Consider the following 15,847-nt stretch of genomic DNA (forward strand, 5'->3'; position numbering starts at 1 on the left):
CATATTGTGTTGTACACTCGACTGTATGCCCAAGTGAAGCCCCAGTTGTCTTTTCTACGGACTTACCTGTGCCCCGAGTGAAGAGCCAGCAGCCCTTCTGTACACCCTCCGTGTCCAGTCCTGTTATACATACCTGTATGTTCTTGTGCAGATCTAGCAGGTCCCTTTGAAGCGTCTACCTGCACGTCGACCCGTCACTCAGGATACAGAAACCGCGGAACCCCCCCCCCCCCCCCCACACACACTTACCAGTACGGTTTCAGTCGGATCCCGGCAGAAATTGTGCAGCTCCACCACCATCTGGACGACCGGGAGTCCAACCCGCTGGGCCGCCTCGGAGTTCGCCACGAGTAGCAGCAGGTATCCATCGTGCATTCAAACTCTCAATACTCACCACTTGTATCTGTTACGTCCAGGAAAGGAAAGGGCCCTGGACAGTCGTCCTGCAAGTCAGAACAAAGGGGCACTTGTGAATAAGCTGATTGTCGCCACATAGCCAGAAGGAAAGAGGAGTGAAGGACTCCCGCGACGGAGTACAAGAGACTCGAGACTGTTACTGGAGAGTTGGATTTTAGCCTCCCTTCCCCCCTTCCACATACCTTTTTTTAGTAATTTAACACACAAATATCCCTCATGTGGTATGGTGAACTGACATCTTTACAGAGTCTCAAATCACATATCCCCCACCCAACTAAGCTACCAACACTGCTAGTCAAGAATACAGATTCGATTTCCGAAAGCCTGTGATAATAGTAAAAACTGTTGAAAAATCACTTTAAGGTATGACTACAAAGGTATATCTTAATTATCGTTTCAAATACTGAAATTTTTCCAAAGGGGAGAGCAGTGGAAGATGGTGATCTGCAAGTACGAACTGACGACCACCAACTGCAAAACAACCCAAAATTTAAAAACTTGCAGTTTATGCTTGGTCAACTTTTTGGACCTTTTAGGATTTTTTTTTTTTAGTTTTTTATTTATTTATTTTGTTTGTTTATTTAAGCTAATTTGCTTTGTTTTGTTAACTTCAAAAGTAAAACTATTTTAAATATCTTCAGGTTCAGGATAGGTGAAGTAAAAGGTTCAATTAAACCCTATTTCAGGCTGTTAAGTATAATAAAAACACTGTCAAATGAACTTTTTTTGCTCTCTTTGATCACAGATGGTCACGATGTTATAAAACATGACAAATAACAATTTCTGGGGTCAGAATTATATTGAAAAATGTGACCATTTGTCTCTGTGAGTTGTTTACATCAAAAGTTATGCCACTTTAAATCATATTTAGATTTTTCGGGTTTGGTGCAAAGGGTTAAAAATTAAGCATTTTGGACATTTCAGCTTGGTACCCAATTTAATCTTTAAAAAGACACTTGAATGATAAAGAAATAATAGGTTGTGAAAAGAAAATCACCGTATGCGCTTGAGAAAACGAAAAAATAGTTGATCCTCTACACATCTTTGGCCATTTTTTGCTATTTTTGTCCAGAGATAAGGTCAATATGTTGTCAAAAATAACCATTCCATTAAATTCCTGCGGTCAGAATTGTATGGGAAAATGTGTTCATTTGTCTCTGTATGTTGTTTACTTCTAATGTTATGCCACTTTCTATATCACTTTTAGATTTTTCGGGTTCCGGTCAGGTGCAGCAGGGTTAAAAAAGAACCCTTTTGGACATTATTTCAGCTTGGCACCTGACAGATTATGAAAAAAGACACTTTAAGGATTTAAAAAAATCAGGTGGCATAAAAAAAGCCGGGGGGTGCGCGTGGACAGCTATTTCCATCTAGACTAAAATCCTTAGAGAGCAAAGAGAGCAGAGCAGACGGGCTCCTTATGCATTCAAATAACTCTCTTGGTACTTTGGTGTCATACAATGATCAGTGTGCAGCGATGCTTCAAACTGAATGAACGAACAAACACCTAACATGTAAGTGTATTTGCATTGCTTTGGTCATTCTCTGTATAAAGTCTCAGTTAGTCTAGTACAGAACGCATAGCAGGGTATATTTTCTATTTTTTTTTTTATCTTTTTTTTTTTTGTCATATATATATATATATATATATATATATAAATCATGCCTATGCGTTCTGTACTATTAACTGAGACTTGTCATGGCACTTGTATACTGTTGTTGTTCTCTTGTTGATCTGACTGCTTCTATTGTTCTCATTTGTAAGTCGCTTTGGATAAAAGCATCTGCTAAATGATTAAATGTAAATGTAGATCTCACCTTCTCACGTGCAACGATTGGTTGATTATGTACCATACCTGTTTTTTATTGGTCAAACTACTATGTCCTGAGAAAATTGCTCATATGGTCACCCTAGTATACTGCCATTGAACATTTGACAAACAATGACAAATCTGACCACACCTCTGTGAAAAGGCAGTAGAAAAGAAGGAAAAAGTTTTTGAAAATAACTGAAAGCTGAGATGGTCTCATGGCAGATAATGGGTGAAGGTTGGAATGCTGTGTTGATATAAAGGTGCTGTTATAAAAAAAAAATAAAGAAAGATAAAAGTTTTGTTTTTAAGTGAGGTTGTGTGTACATGGAGATGAAAACTGAGACAAGCACTGAACCCTGAGGCATCCCTAATGTGAGATAGATGCCTTCCGTTTAGAAAACTCTAAAGGATCTTCTAGTCATAAAAACAAAATATCGATGTCACGTTACATGTCAGTATAACAATCTTAAATCAAGCTGGATCAGACTTCACACAGAACAGGACAGAAGCCAAAGTGCTATAAAACCTATTCACTGCAATAAACCGTATGCAAATATATCAAATATTGCTTAATTAGAGTTTCAGAAATTCTGCTGATGATAACAGATAATTGGTTTGATTATGGTTTTGAGCTGATTGATTCTGGACCCTTAAAGTTGGTTTAGAATGTTAAGAAGGATATTAGGGCCATGTCTCCATGGAGAAATGGTGTTAAGCCTGGATACTCATGGTTAAGGGGAGGGTTGATGCTGGGCTGAAAGAAATGTGTCAGTGCTCATCTAAACAGCCTTCTAATTTTGATTTTGAGCTTTTATGTGATGTGAGTGCATGAGAGTGAGATAGAGAGAGAGAGAGAGAGAGAGAGAGATGTAACAGTGGAGTGTGTGTTCATCATTATGAATAGATTGGGGAATTTGATGTATGAGCAGTGGTGTAATGAGTTAGTGAGTGTGTGCATATGTGTGTGTGTGCTTCAACAAGACATTAAAGTGAATTCATGTGGTAATAAAAAAAAAAAAAAATGACTGTGGTCACTTTATCTCTACAGTGTATATAGCATTGTAGGTGTGTGTTATTGTTACTGAGGAGGCGTCCACTGTCCCTCTGTTATGGAACGTAACACTGCACCCTATGAGGATCTGTAGAGGTTCTCCACAATCAAATCTTCTCAATTATTGGCCCCATGCAACAGTTTAAAGAATTCAATTTTCTAAATGTGTGTACGTTTTTAAATACTCAATAGCTTTTAGTTTATATACTATGTTCTGTATGCACAAAAGCAACACGTCAAAAGTAGGGTGTGGGAGTTATTTTAGCTAACTCCCTATAAAAACAAGAAGTGTCCTAAAGCAGCTGTTTGTAAGTTTAGCTGAATTACAGAATCACACAAATAACAGTTCAGTTTTTGGTCAATCTCGCCTCATTTCCGAAACCACTTACTGTACAGTAAATAATAGGGGTGTAAAAAAATATTTAAACTGAACCAAAAAAAACGTACTACACCATCCACGGTGCGTACCACAATTAACGATGGTGTACCGAACAACCCCTGCCCTGTGAATAAAATAATAAATCAGCCCTAGTAGATGGATAATCTATGATATTATGTGCTTATCATATCGACAACAAGATGACACATTACACAACAATGGTTTATTCGAGTTAACATATGTGTTATATCAATCTATTAAACATGAGGTCAGTTATGACATAGACAAAAATAAAATAAAGTACAAACAGTTCACATTAAAACCAGTACAAAGTCAGATTTTTTTCAGTTTTTATGAAGTTAAAAAGAAAATACATTAATGTACAGACTTTAACATGCATGGGATGATGATAATGTGGAATAGTTCATATTATTAATTCAATGAGATATACTTTCATAAGACTGCTCTAAATTGTGTGCATTTTTAATTATTATATTTATTTAATTATTATAAATTTTTAACTAAATTAATTCATTTTATATGCATTAAACATATGCATGTTAAAATTATCAAATAACTCTGAAACAGATAAAAAACCCTTATACCCCCTATTCAATAATTAATATGATGGTATATATATATATATATATATATATATATATATATATATATATATATATATATATATATATGTATATATATATATATATATATATATATATATATATATATATATATATGTATATATATATATATATATATATATATATTTTTTTTTTTTTTTTTTATGAATTAAACAGACATTGACAGAACATGGTGGATGCATTAGATGTGTACATACAGTAGCAATGCATAGAGTTGAACAGTATATTTGTAACATATTTGAGATACACCTAGCAGTAACACTCACCATTTTTACTCTAAAGTTTTGGATTTCATCTTAGAAAAATATTTGCTTTAATACGTACATTAATCCTCAAAAAGGCCTAGTTAATAATTTGTATGGATGTGTTTCCAGGATCATGTTATCAAAATTAACTGCTGTTTAAAAATAACACACTAATAGCTTAAACAAAATGAATAAAGAGCTTTTTACATTGAGGTTCCATTAGTTGATGTTAGTTAATGCATTAATTAACATGAATTAACCATTTTCAGTACATTTATTGTTAATTAATGAATTTATTAATTGTATTAATTAATACAGTATGTATTAATCTTCGTTAATGTTAGTTAATGAAAATACAGTCATTCATTGTTAGTTCATGTCAATTCACAGTAAATTTACTTATGTGAACAAGCACAACTTGATTTGATTGAAATGTTGAAATTAACATTAACTAGGATTTATAAATGCTGTATAAGTATTGCTCATTCTTCGTTCATGTTAACTAAAGTAGTTAACTAATGTTTACTAATTAACCTTATTGTTTTTTGGTTAAATTTCCTTAAAGGGATAGTTGACCCAAAAGATATCTATCTTTCTTCTGTTGAACACAAAATTTTATGTTTTGAAGAATGTTGGTAACCAAACAGTGGCTGTTGGCCATTGACTTCCATAGTATACAAATCATTTGCAAAATATTACTTTATAGTTCATTCATAGTTTATAAATTGTAGTTACTGCATTAATAAACTCTATACAAATAGGGAGTTCTTTATTCGTCACTGTAATTAACAGATTGTTACTGTCCAATTAACTCATATGTAAAGAGTTAGATGGTGCTTTGTTAATAACTTATTAACTAACAAACAGTTTACAGTTTCACAACAACAACATCAACATAACAACATTTCCAAAAATAGCATAGAAACAAAATAACTAAATATCCTACTCCAACATTATAAAACATTTAATTTTAGATTGTATTCTTATTTTTGAGTGTCATGGCAAAGCATTATGAAAAATATAAATCCTGAGCCTGGTTTAAAAAAAAAAAAAAATGTGTTCAACAGAAGAAATAAATTTATACAGGTTTGGACTTAAGAGTGATGACATAATTTTATTTTTGGGCAACTATCCCTCTAAGGCAAGTCAAGTATATATTGCAGCCTTCCTAAAAGAGATCTTGTTAGTTTTGAGAAACAGCAGCAAGTAATACAGTTGGCATACAATCCGCTGACCAACACACAATCCCTTCAGGTGCTGTAAGGGAAGCAGAGCGTAGTTAAAATTGTGCTCAGAGTTAAATGCACTTCAGCACAATGGAAGCTGACACAATCACTCCATCTTGAAAGAAACATATGGGCTACTGTCAAAGATCTGATGTGTAGGATATTAAGAGGCACCAGAACTCCCACACTGGATGAGCAGCATAGATAGCCAGTGACACATGCTCAGGTCAGAGACAGCAAGCATTCAGACCTCGCCAAGAGCTGATCATGGGCTGTGATCTGACCCCAGACCAGTGAATCTGAGCGCTAAAGGAAACAGTCCATACACGAACAGAGACACAAGCCTGGTCACAAATGGGTCAACAAATGGGCTGTTTTTGGTTCTCCTGATCAATGCCTTGCTGAACTTGATCATGAACCAGAAAATGACAGATCACAGAGCTGTGAAGAAGGCCATACACCTGACTCCAGGTCTAGTGCTGTGTGGTGTGTGCCGAGATTCAGGTCTGAACTGGTTGTGGCCGGCTCTGTCAGACAGTTAACGTCATGTTCCTCAGGATCCACTGCTGTGATCGCCTACCGCTGCAGTCTCTGAGAGTGAGAACCATCTTATCTTTTTCAGAAGGCATGTCCAGACACTGGTTACTGTTCACATGGAGCAGAGTCAGCCGCTGTGGGGAAACACAGATTGAAAGAGAAATGAAAAACAAACAACATTTGAAAAATAACGTTATGTATGGATCTCTCACTTTACACTAAGGTTTCATGTAGCATTTCAGCAAGTATTGAGTAATAATTAATTATACTTTTGGATTTACATGCCCAACACTGATCTTAGTTAATGGTGATTTCATTGTTTGCTAATACATTTGTTCATATGAATGTAGTATCTATTCACATTGATGCAATGTGACCTATCAAGTACAATTGAAGACTTGCATGTTTAACTTCAGAAACAGCCAGAGACAAAACTACAGCATCTAAACTGAAAGTAAGTGATGCATCACAGATTTTCCTATATTGTTTAAAGGGGGACCCAGCGTTACATGAACAGTGGATGCAGTTTGTTTTTTCCGGGGCAGCAACGGAGTGTATCAAGTGCGTTTGTGTGTTCTGGGCATTTGAGTGCAAATTTTTTATAAACAAGGCCAAAGTCAATGCTGGATTTGCACATCGTTTGCTATTAAAACATGGAGCCGTCCCTGTGATAAAAGAGCCCATACATGTAAGTACAATTGCATCAGATTTGTGTCTTTTGTTGTGTGGCGGTATAAGTGAAAGGAAAATCAGTGAATTTATCCGACTACGCCACCCTGGTAGGAAACCAGAGAATTTATCCCCATTAAAAGGACACAGGTAAGTTTCACCAAATGAAGGCAAGGTAGGGGTGACGGGGGCGAGAATACAAAAGATTGGATTTTATTATAAAAACACACACAGATAAAACGCACACAAACAGTTTCCACAATAAGGGAGGTAATTCCCAGGGCCAGGATTAGTGGGAACCAGGCAGGCCTGCTGCAACTCAGAATGGTTATCGAAAAACCCACCTAAATTCACACCAAAGCAACCATCACACACACCCATCAATGGGAAGTTGTATCCACACACACACCGCACACTGTGACACACTGCAGAAAGACAGCAGCTAGCCTCCCCAGTTCCACCCGATCCTCACTGGCCCTGGAGAAACAGAAAATAACATTAAAGAAGAAATTCAACAAAATATAGAAATGAAAATACAAAGAAACGAAACTTATAAACACTTAGTAGCGACTCTGGCAATCGAGCATCCAGAGAACACCATGCACAAAACGTAAATCAAAATCAATAAATAAATACTCAAAAAGAAATAACCCTTGCAGCACACAATATGCTTACAAAAGAAAATGCAGGGTAAACAAATCAATACTAGAAAAAGACATAACCAAACAAAAACAATTATGGTTAGAAAAAAAACAATCCAGAACCTCAACTGGTAGATAGTTCATGCGGACAAAGTACTCAGTCTTTACAGCTTTGTAAACTCTCAAAGTATTAAAGCACAAGAGACCGTAAAGTGCAGATCGGACTCCAAAATGCATCCCTAAGCAAAAGAGCAGCTGTGTTGCCTTAAATCATTAGCCAGGATGAGGACTAAGATGCTTTAATTCCCGATTGTTATTGAATAAACATTAGATGCAACGCTATATGGTTACTCTCAACCGGTGTCATAGCTCAGTCTACCAGCAAGCATTCACTGCTCTCGCTGCGATTACTGCAGCCGAAATACGTCGCGAGTTGCCGCACTGTCAACGCCACCAGACGCGCTCTAAATGAAAACTGAGGAAGGAATCAGAACGGAAACGGAAATGGCAGGGAGAAAGAGAAGCAGAGAAGCAGAGTGGGGTAGAAAGATCCAGAGAAACCAGCACCTGAGGCACTGGTCCCTGACTCACCAGGGAGGTTGCTGGGACCAACATAAGCAGATCAACTTCTTCCGACGGGTCTTCTGCTGGAGGCACCTCTTCTGAAACAGGCGGATTTACCATGGCCGGAACTGGACCATCCATCCTGCCATACTCTCATACATAAACTAACTGGCCCTCCCCCAGTGGTGCTTCACGGACGTGGGCATCATAATTTGCCTTACGCCGACCAGCAGCAGCTTCCAGTCGGCCCCGTGCCCCCTCAAACTCCACCTGAAGCTTAGCCTGATGTTCTCTCACCCACACTACCAACTCCGACCTCCTGGACTCTTCCCAACAGAAAATCTACTGGGAGTCTTGGCTCTTGCCCGAACATTAAAAAGTACTGGGTTTCGCCGGTCGTCTGATGAGGGGTAGTATTGTAACAAAACAGCACTTGTGGAAGGCATGAGGCCCAGTCCATCTTCCTGGACACAGGCAGGGCACGCAGAAGATGCAATGCAAGATGTGCAATGTCCTGTTAAAGCGCTCGCACTGCCCATTCCCTGCTGGGTGATAGGGAGTAGTCCGAGATTTTTCCACCCTATACAGAGCACAAAGTTGCTGTACTAGGGAAGACTCAAAATTACGGCCCTGGTCAGAATGGATCCTACTAGGCACACCAAACTTGTAAAACCATTCTATCACCAAAACTTGTGACACTGTTTCTGCCCGTTGATCTCGTGTAGGCACTGCCATGGTGTACTTCGTGAAGACATCCGTCATTACCAGCACATTCTCTAGCCCCGAACGAGTGGGCTCCAAGACCGTAAAGTCTATGGCCAATATTTCATTTGGCCTTGATGCCAACAGATGGCCCATAAAACTGCTAGAACAGAGTTGGTTATCTTTGGCAACCTGGCAACGTTCGCACTCTCTACACCATTGTGCCACATCAGCTGTCAGGCCCGGCCAATAGCAGCGCTGCTGTACCAATTCAGTGGTACGTTCCACCCCTTGGTGCCCATGTTCCTGATGTAGCAGCATCAACACTTCCGGATGCAACGATGATGGTAACACCACTTGAAATACCTCTTCTCCCCCATCAGAGCGAAATATTCAGCGAAATAATACCCCATCCTGCTCACACAACCGGCGCCATTGCCGTAGCAAGTTGACCACAGCCCTGGGCAACAGCCGACGTTCCACTGCAGTAGGCGGTACCCCACGCAGCCAGAACCTCAATGCCTCACCTATAATCGGGTCCTCCCTCTGTAAAGACTGCATATCTACAGTCAAACCGGGAAACACCGTTACTGCCGCTTGGGAAACCACCCCTGCTACACCAGCCTGCCTTACCATGGCTGGGACAGCCGTACCGGGAAGTAACTGTTCCAACTCACCCTGACTAGCAGGACCCTGACGGGAGAGAGCATCCGCATTCTGGTTGCTCCTTACAGAGCGGTACTTCAGCTCAAAATCAAAGGAAGCTAATTGCGCTGCCCACCGCTGTTCCGTGGCCCCCAGTTTAGCAGTACTCAGGTGGCTAAGGGGGTTGTTATCTGTGAAGACGACACACCTCTGCCCCAATAGATATTCTCAGAACTTTTTCAGTCATGGCCCACTTGAGTGCAAGAAATTCCAACTTCATAGAGCTGTAGTTAGACATGTTGCGCTCAGTGGGCCTAAGACTGCGGCTAGCGTAAGCTATAGGTCTCACCTTCCCTCCCTGTTCCTGGGACAGAACTGCTCCCAGTCCACCATGGCTTGCATCTACCTCCAGGATAAAGGGAAGGGAGAAGTCTGCATAAGCCAATATAGGGGCAGAGGTAAGCCTATTCTTCAACTCCTCAAAGCTATCCTGACACTGCTCGGTCCACGCTGCCCCTAAACAAGATTCTGCTCGAGCCCTAGGCTTACGACCTGCAAACTCAGCTACCAGTCGATGTAGAGGGGAAGCCAACTTGGCGAAACCCTCTACAAACCTCCTATAATAACTGGCAAACCCCAAGAACGAACGGAGTTCTGCTACTCCTGTTGGACGTTGCCACCGTCTTACTGCTTCTACCTTGCTGGGATCAGTCGACACCCCTTTGTCTGAGATGACATGACCCAAATAACTTACCTCTTGCTTGAAAAACGCACATTTAGTTAACTTAGCCTTAAGCCCCTCCCGCTCCAAACGACTCAAAACTACCTCTAACCGCTCTAGATGTTGTGTCACAGAGGAGGAAAACACTACTATGTCGTCTAAATACAAAAGAAGGGACTGACACTGCTGATCCCCAAACAACCTCTCCATCAACCTCTGATTCGATTCCATTCAAAAAGACCAAAAGGTGTGCAGAAGGCGGTCTTGTGTTTATCCCCCTCTGTGACCGGAACCTGATTGTACCCACTGGCGAGGTCCATAGTGGAAAACCACCGGGCCCCCGTCAGTGAGTCCAAGGTTTCCTCAATGCGTGGCAGAGGGAAAGCATCTTTTCGAGTTTTTGCGTTCAGCTGGCGGTAATCCACACACATATGCAACGTGCCATCCTTCTTTTTGAACAACACAATTAGGGAGGCATAGGGACTACAGCTTTCTCTAACAATATCTGCTTGATTTATGTGTGTTTTTACTACATCATACTCAGACGGCGGTATTCGGCGGTACCGTTGTCGAACTGGGACAGAGTCTGTCAAAGGGATGTCGTGAGAAAGAAGTCGAGTACATCCCAAATCGCCTTCATGTGCCGAAAACACTGTATGAAACCTTAACAATAGAGACCTTACCTGCTCCTGCTCAGTCTCTGTCAATACTGACAAATCAAGACTCTTGATTTGTTCCTGCACGGAGGGGCGAACAGTCGGAATCTGGAGATTTATTGACGCTGACACAGATTTAACCTCAGAGATGTCGTGAGGCAAACTCACAATAAATACACTACTCAAAGTACCCAGAATAACATTCCGGAAAAGCATTACATCAGTCTTGCCTACATTAATGACAGGTACATAGACGGTGCCTCGATTCACCCTCATTAAGGCGGGTGATGCTAACAGACCTGCAGGCAACCCATTTTCTGGTGGTTCAAAAAGCACAGTTTCCCCAGCAAAGTGCTCAGAGCAAGTAGCGGCCACAAGTTTTATTGCACCACCCGGAACACGACATGCATTAGGTCCCCGCATTCGCACTCTGCCTATCCGACTACCTGTAGGAACATCACTTCTCTGACGACAGTGTTGTAATGCTTGAAACACTGGCTTAGAGGCCCCTGACACAGAAGTTGCCTCAAAAAAAGCTGTACCGTGCTGCCCAAAGAGCTCCCGATAGCACCGCCGCAACACATTCATTCCCAAAATACCAGGGACTTGGGCACCGGTGCCATTAGGAGGGTCCCTAAAAACCAGCACGCCACACCCTGCAATTGTCTGACCGCAGAGCTCAACGTCCAACTCAATATAGCCAACATACGGTATCAATGACCCGTTGGCCGCACAAAGCTGTAACCACTGACATGCCCGGAGACGATCCTGGCCCCATGGTGCAAACTGTTCTGAAAAACAACTTTCTGTAATGGTAGACACCATCGAGCCAGTATCGATCAAACAGAGCACCTGTACCCCTCCCATACAAACCATGAGGTGAGGACATGATGCCATTAAATGCGGCAACGGACTTACCCTAGAGTCATGATCTTTCCCTACCGAACTGTGACTCTGCAGTGCGGCGGGACCTAGTTCTCCGGCGGCTGGGAAAGAGGCTGCTGAGCCCTCATTGTGGAAGGGGACTCACGGCGGGCAAGAGATGAATGAGGAATAACGCGTTCTCCATTGCATTCACAGGCAAAATGGCCTGGTCTTTGACATCGACGACAGATTAAACCCTCATTAAAGATTAGGGAGGGCTGATGAACACGCTGAGAAAACAGCATGCCAGCGACACTCTGAGTGAGCTGATCCAATTGTTTCTGCTGTAGTTTTAACATCTCCCTCAGCTCTCTCAACTCCGACTGAGAATGCCCTTGCACCCCATACTGAATCCCATAAGCCATTGGAACTGACTGACTCCTACCTCTCACGCCCCCTGGCATTCCCTCCCGCTCCCATCTGATTGCCTCCCCACGTACTTCTAAAAGGTTGGAGGCGGGCTGGCAGCGAACCAATTGCTTCAGTTCCCTGTGAAGGGCGCTATCAGCAACATATTCTACAAACTGATCGCGCAATACAATTTCAGCATTAGGAATGGCATTTGGCGATTGCTGTTTAACCCTCTCCAGGAGAGTCATCAAGGCCAGGGAAAACTCTAACAGAGATTCCCCCTCTTGAGAGCAACCATACAACTCACGTAAAATGAAAACAATTTTATCTGGATCACCCCGTTCCCCACTAGGACGATGTCTAATTTCTTCACGCGCTTCACCTTCCAAATGGACAAAGAGAAAAAAGGCTTTATCAGCTTTGGACAAATAACGAGCCCGCCATACATGCCTCAGCCTCCTCCACCCATTCATCAATACCAGTGCCGGATTTGCCACTAAATTTTGGACACCGTCTGTCCCTGGGCACAAAAACAAACCGGTCCGGCACAGCAGAATCAGTCTCAACTGGCTGGGGAGGATCAGGCACTGCTGCAGAGCCAACAACTGGGGCAATACTAGGACCAGGTAACTCACCTGGTGCCTGCTCACGGCGCATTCACTCATTGTCAGCTCGCAACTGCGCCACTAATTCTCGCAACTCTTGCATCTCTTCCTCCATACTGGTCATCACTAAACTCACCCCAAACACAGAGCCACTGGAGAGAAATACAACCTGTCCAAAGGATCAAAAACACATGCTGCTGTTTTGCTCTGAGGGAAAAAAACCAAAAATAAGATCACAACCAATATCAAAACACAATTTTCACTCACGTCTCCAAATAAAAAAATAAATCCTTGCCTTACAAGGTGAACCCTGCCGACTACGCCAAAATGTGGCGGTATAAGTGAAAGGAAAATCAGTGAATTTATCCGACTACGCCACCCTGGTAGGAAACCAGAGAATTTATTCCCATTAAAAGGACACAGGTAAGTTTCACCAAATGAAGGCAAGGTAGGGGAGACGGGGGCGAGAATACAAAAGATTGGATTTTATTATAAAAACACACACAGATAAAATGCACACAAACAGTTTCCACAATAAGGGAGGTAATTCCCAGGGCCAGGATTAGTGGGAACCAGGCAGGCCGGCTGCAACTCAGAATGGTTATCGAAAAACCCACCTAAATTCACACCAAAGCAACCATCACACACACCCATCAATGGGAAGTTGTATCCACACACACCGCACACTGTGACTAACTGCAGAAAGACAGCAGCTAGCCTCCCCAGTTCCACCCGATCCTCACTGGCCCTGGAGAAACAGAAAATAACATTAAAGAAGAAATTCAACAAAATATAGAAATGAAAATACAAAGAAACGAAACTTATAAACACTTTGTAGCGACTCTGGCACTCGAGCATCCAGAGAACACCACGCACAAAACATAAATCAAAATCAATAAATAAATACTCAAAAAGAAATAACCCTTGCAGCACACAATATGCTTACAAAAGAAAATGCAGGGTAAACAAATCAATACTAGAAAAAGACATAACCAAACAAAAACAATTATGGTTAGAAAAAAAACAATCCAGAACCTCAACTGGTAGATAGTTCATGCGGAGAAAGTACTCAGTCTTTACAGCTTTGTAAACTCTCAAAGTATTGAAGCACAAGAGACCGTAAAGTGCAGATCAGACTCCAAAATGCGTCCCTAAGCAAAACAGCAGCTGTGTTGCCTGAAATCATTAGCCAGGATGAGGACTAAGATGCTTTAATTCCCGATTGTTATTGAATAAACATTAGATGCAACGCTATATGGTTACTCTCAACCAGTGTCATAGCTCAGTCTACCAGCCAGCATTCACTGCTCTCGCTGCGATTACTGCAGCCGAAATACATCGCGAGTTGCCGCACTGTCAACGCCACCAGACGCGCTCTAAATGAAAACTGAGGAAGGAATCAGAACGGAAACGGAAATGCCAGGTAGAAAGAGAAGCACCCCAGGTCACAAACATACCCAACTGCCATAATAAAGGTCCTTAAATAGTATAGATACTATCGTTTCATTGGTATATGAACTTTAACCCCACCAACCAATGAGATCGCTAGTGCTGTCGCTATCATTTGATTGGTGAACCAACTGTACATCAACCAGCCAATAAAAGACTTATCCTGCCACATTCGGAAATCAGCACATAAGTGAATATATGTTAGTGGAAACAACACGAAACATCAGTATTATAGCTCCACTCATGGCATGCCTCCAGGAGCTCGGATTTATCCGGAAAGACTCAGAAAGCTGTATTTTTCTTTTATAAATATGATAAAACTAAAGACTTTTTGGATATATGAAGGATCCAGTACTACTCTATAGGTACTCAAGATTAACATGAGATTAGGTGAAACTGTGTATGTATATGGCAGTATATTATTTATCCCCAGTACTAGTTTTAGACAGTTCAGTGATTTTACTGGTTTGCTTTTGGGGGCAATGTTCTGTGTGAACATGTGAATCATGCAAGTGCACCGAGATAACCCATCAGTGGCGAACCATTAGCCCTATTCGGACGGGACTAGTTTCACAGGGGGTCGTTAGAGATATCTGCGTTTCACAGACGTACTTGGTGATTTTAATCCCGTCCAAATCTGCCACGTCTGTGTTTTTCTCACACAACCTCTGTGATAATTCCAGAGCAAATTACCTACTGTTTTTCAGCAAACTCGGTGATCCTCTGAGAAAACTAATCCCGTCCGAATGTGAATGTCTGTGATTGCCGGTGATATTTTATTTCACAACGCGTTTCCTTGTGTGTTTTGGCCAACGTGAATTACCGTAGATGCTCTTACCGCGCGGATGTTTGATATATTTGCTTAGCGGCAAATAAATAATAATAAAAAAAAATACAAATAATAAAATCAAGAGCAAGATCGTGTAAACTGTCAATAACGGCTATAGTAATATCAGCATCAGGTAAGATTACTCTCGTTCATTTATGTACTCAGTTACATAATGTTTAAATTACATTTAATAAAAAAAAGTTAAACTAAAGGAACCACACATTAACATGGCTTTGTTATACTAGCCATTTAGTTTTTATTGTGTAATAATACTAAGGCAATCCTTCTGAATGAATGCAATGCACGCATACAGAACGTGTGATCTCTGTGACGCCCAGATGCACAAATCAGACCCTCCCACCTCTGTAATAAACACGAGATGTTAAGTCCCGTCCGAATTGGTACATGAAAATCACAGACGTCAGGTGGTAAGAATCGAAACTCAAACGTAGTTTAGAAAACTAGTCCCGTCCGAATAGGGCTATTGAATCAATATGGCAGTCTGATCCTTCAAAGCATGCTCCTGCTATCCCAAACCGAGTTCTCTTGTGCATCTTATTGCTCTGGAATGGCTGAATACACACACATGACAGAAACATTTGGAGAATGTGTTTATAGACGGTTTCAATGACAACAACATAAACAAACGTTACTGCGCATGTGCACATTTGTAGACTTCCAATAAATATTTTTTTTATAAGCAAAATATGTTTGCTGCGTAAATCAGACTTACTGAAATGATTTGATTTTCAAATGTGCAGTACGTGCAACAAAGCCT

The 15,847-nt window shown here is 41.1% G+C and overlaps 1 protein-coding gene across 2 annotated transcripts in view; it reads right to left on the bottom strand.

The window, feature by feature from the left end:
• Positions 1-4,448: 4,448 nt before the first annotated feature.
• LOC113053503 (polypeptide N-acetylgalactosaminyltransferase 13-like) overlaps positions 4,449-15,847 on the bottom strand; it is a 109,681-nt gene continuing 98,282 nt past the window's right edge. For both annotated transcript variants that reach the window (XM_026218594.1, XM_026218593.1), the window contains exon 12: positions 4,449-6,447. In XM_026218594.1, the coding sequence (XP_026074379.1) occupies positions 6,307-6,447 (141 nt within the window). In that variant the 3' untranslated portion in view covers positions 4,449-6,306. The remainder of the gene's footprint in view (positions 6,448-15,847) is intronic.

The sequence above is a fragment of the Carassius auratus genome, chromosome 34, assembly GCF_003368295.1.
Source record: "Carassius auratus strain Wakin chromosome 34, ASM336829v1, whole genome shotgun sequence".
Lineage (NCBI taxonomy): Eukaryota > Metazoa > Chordata > Actinopteri > Cypriniformes > Cyprinidae > Carassius > Carassius auratus.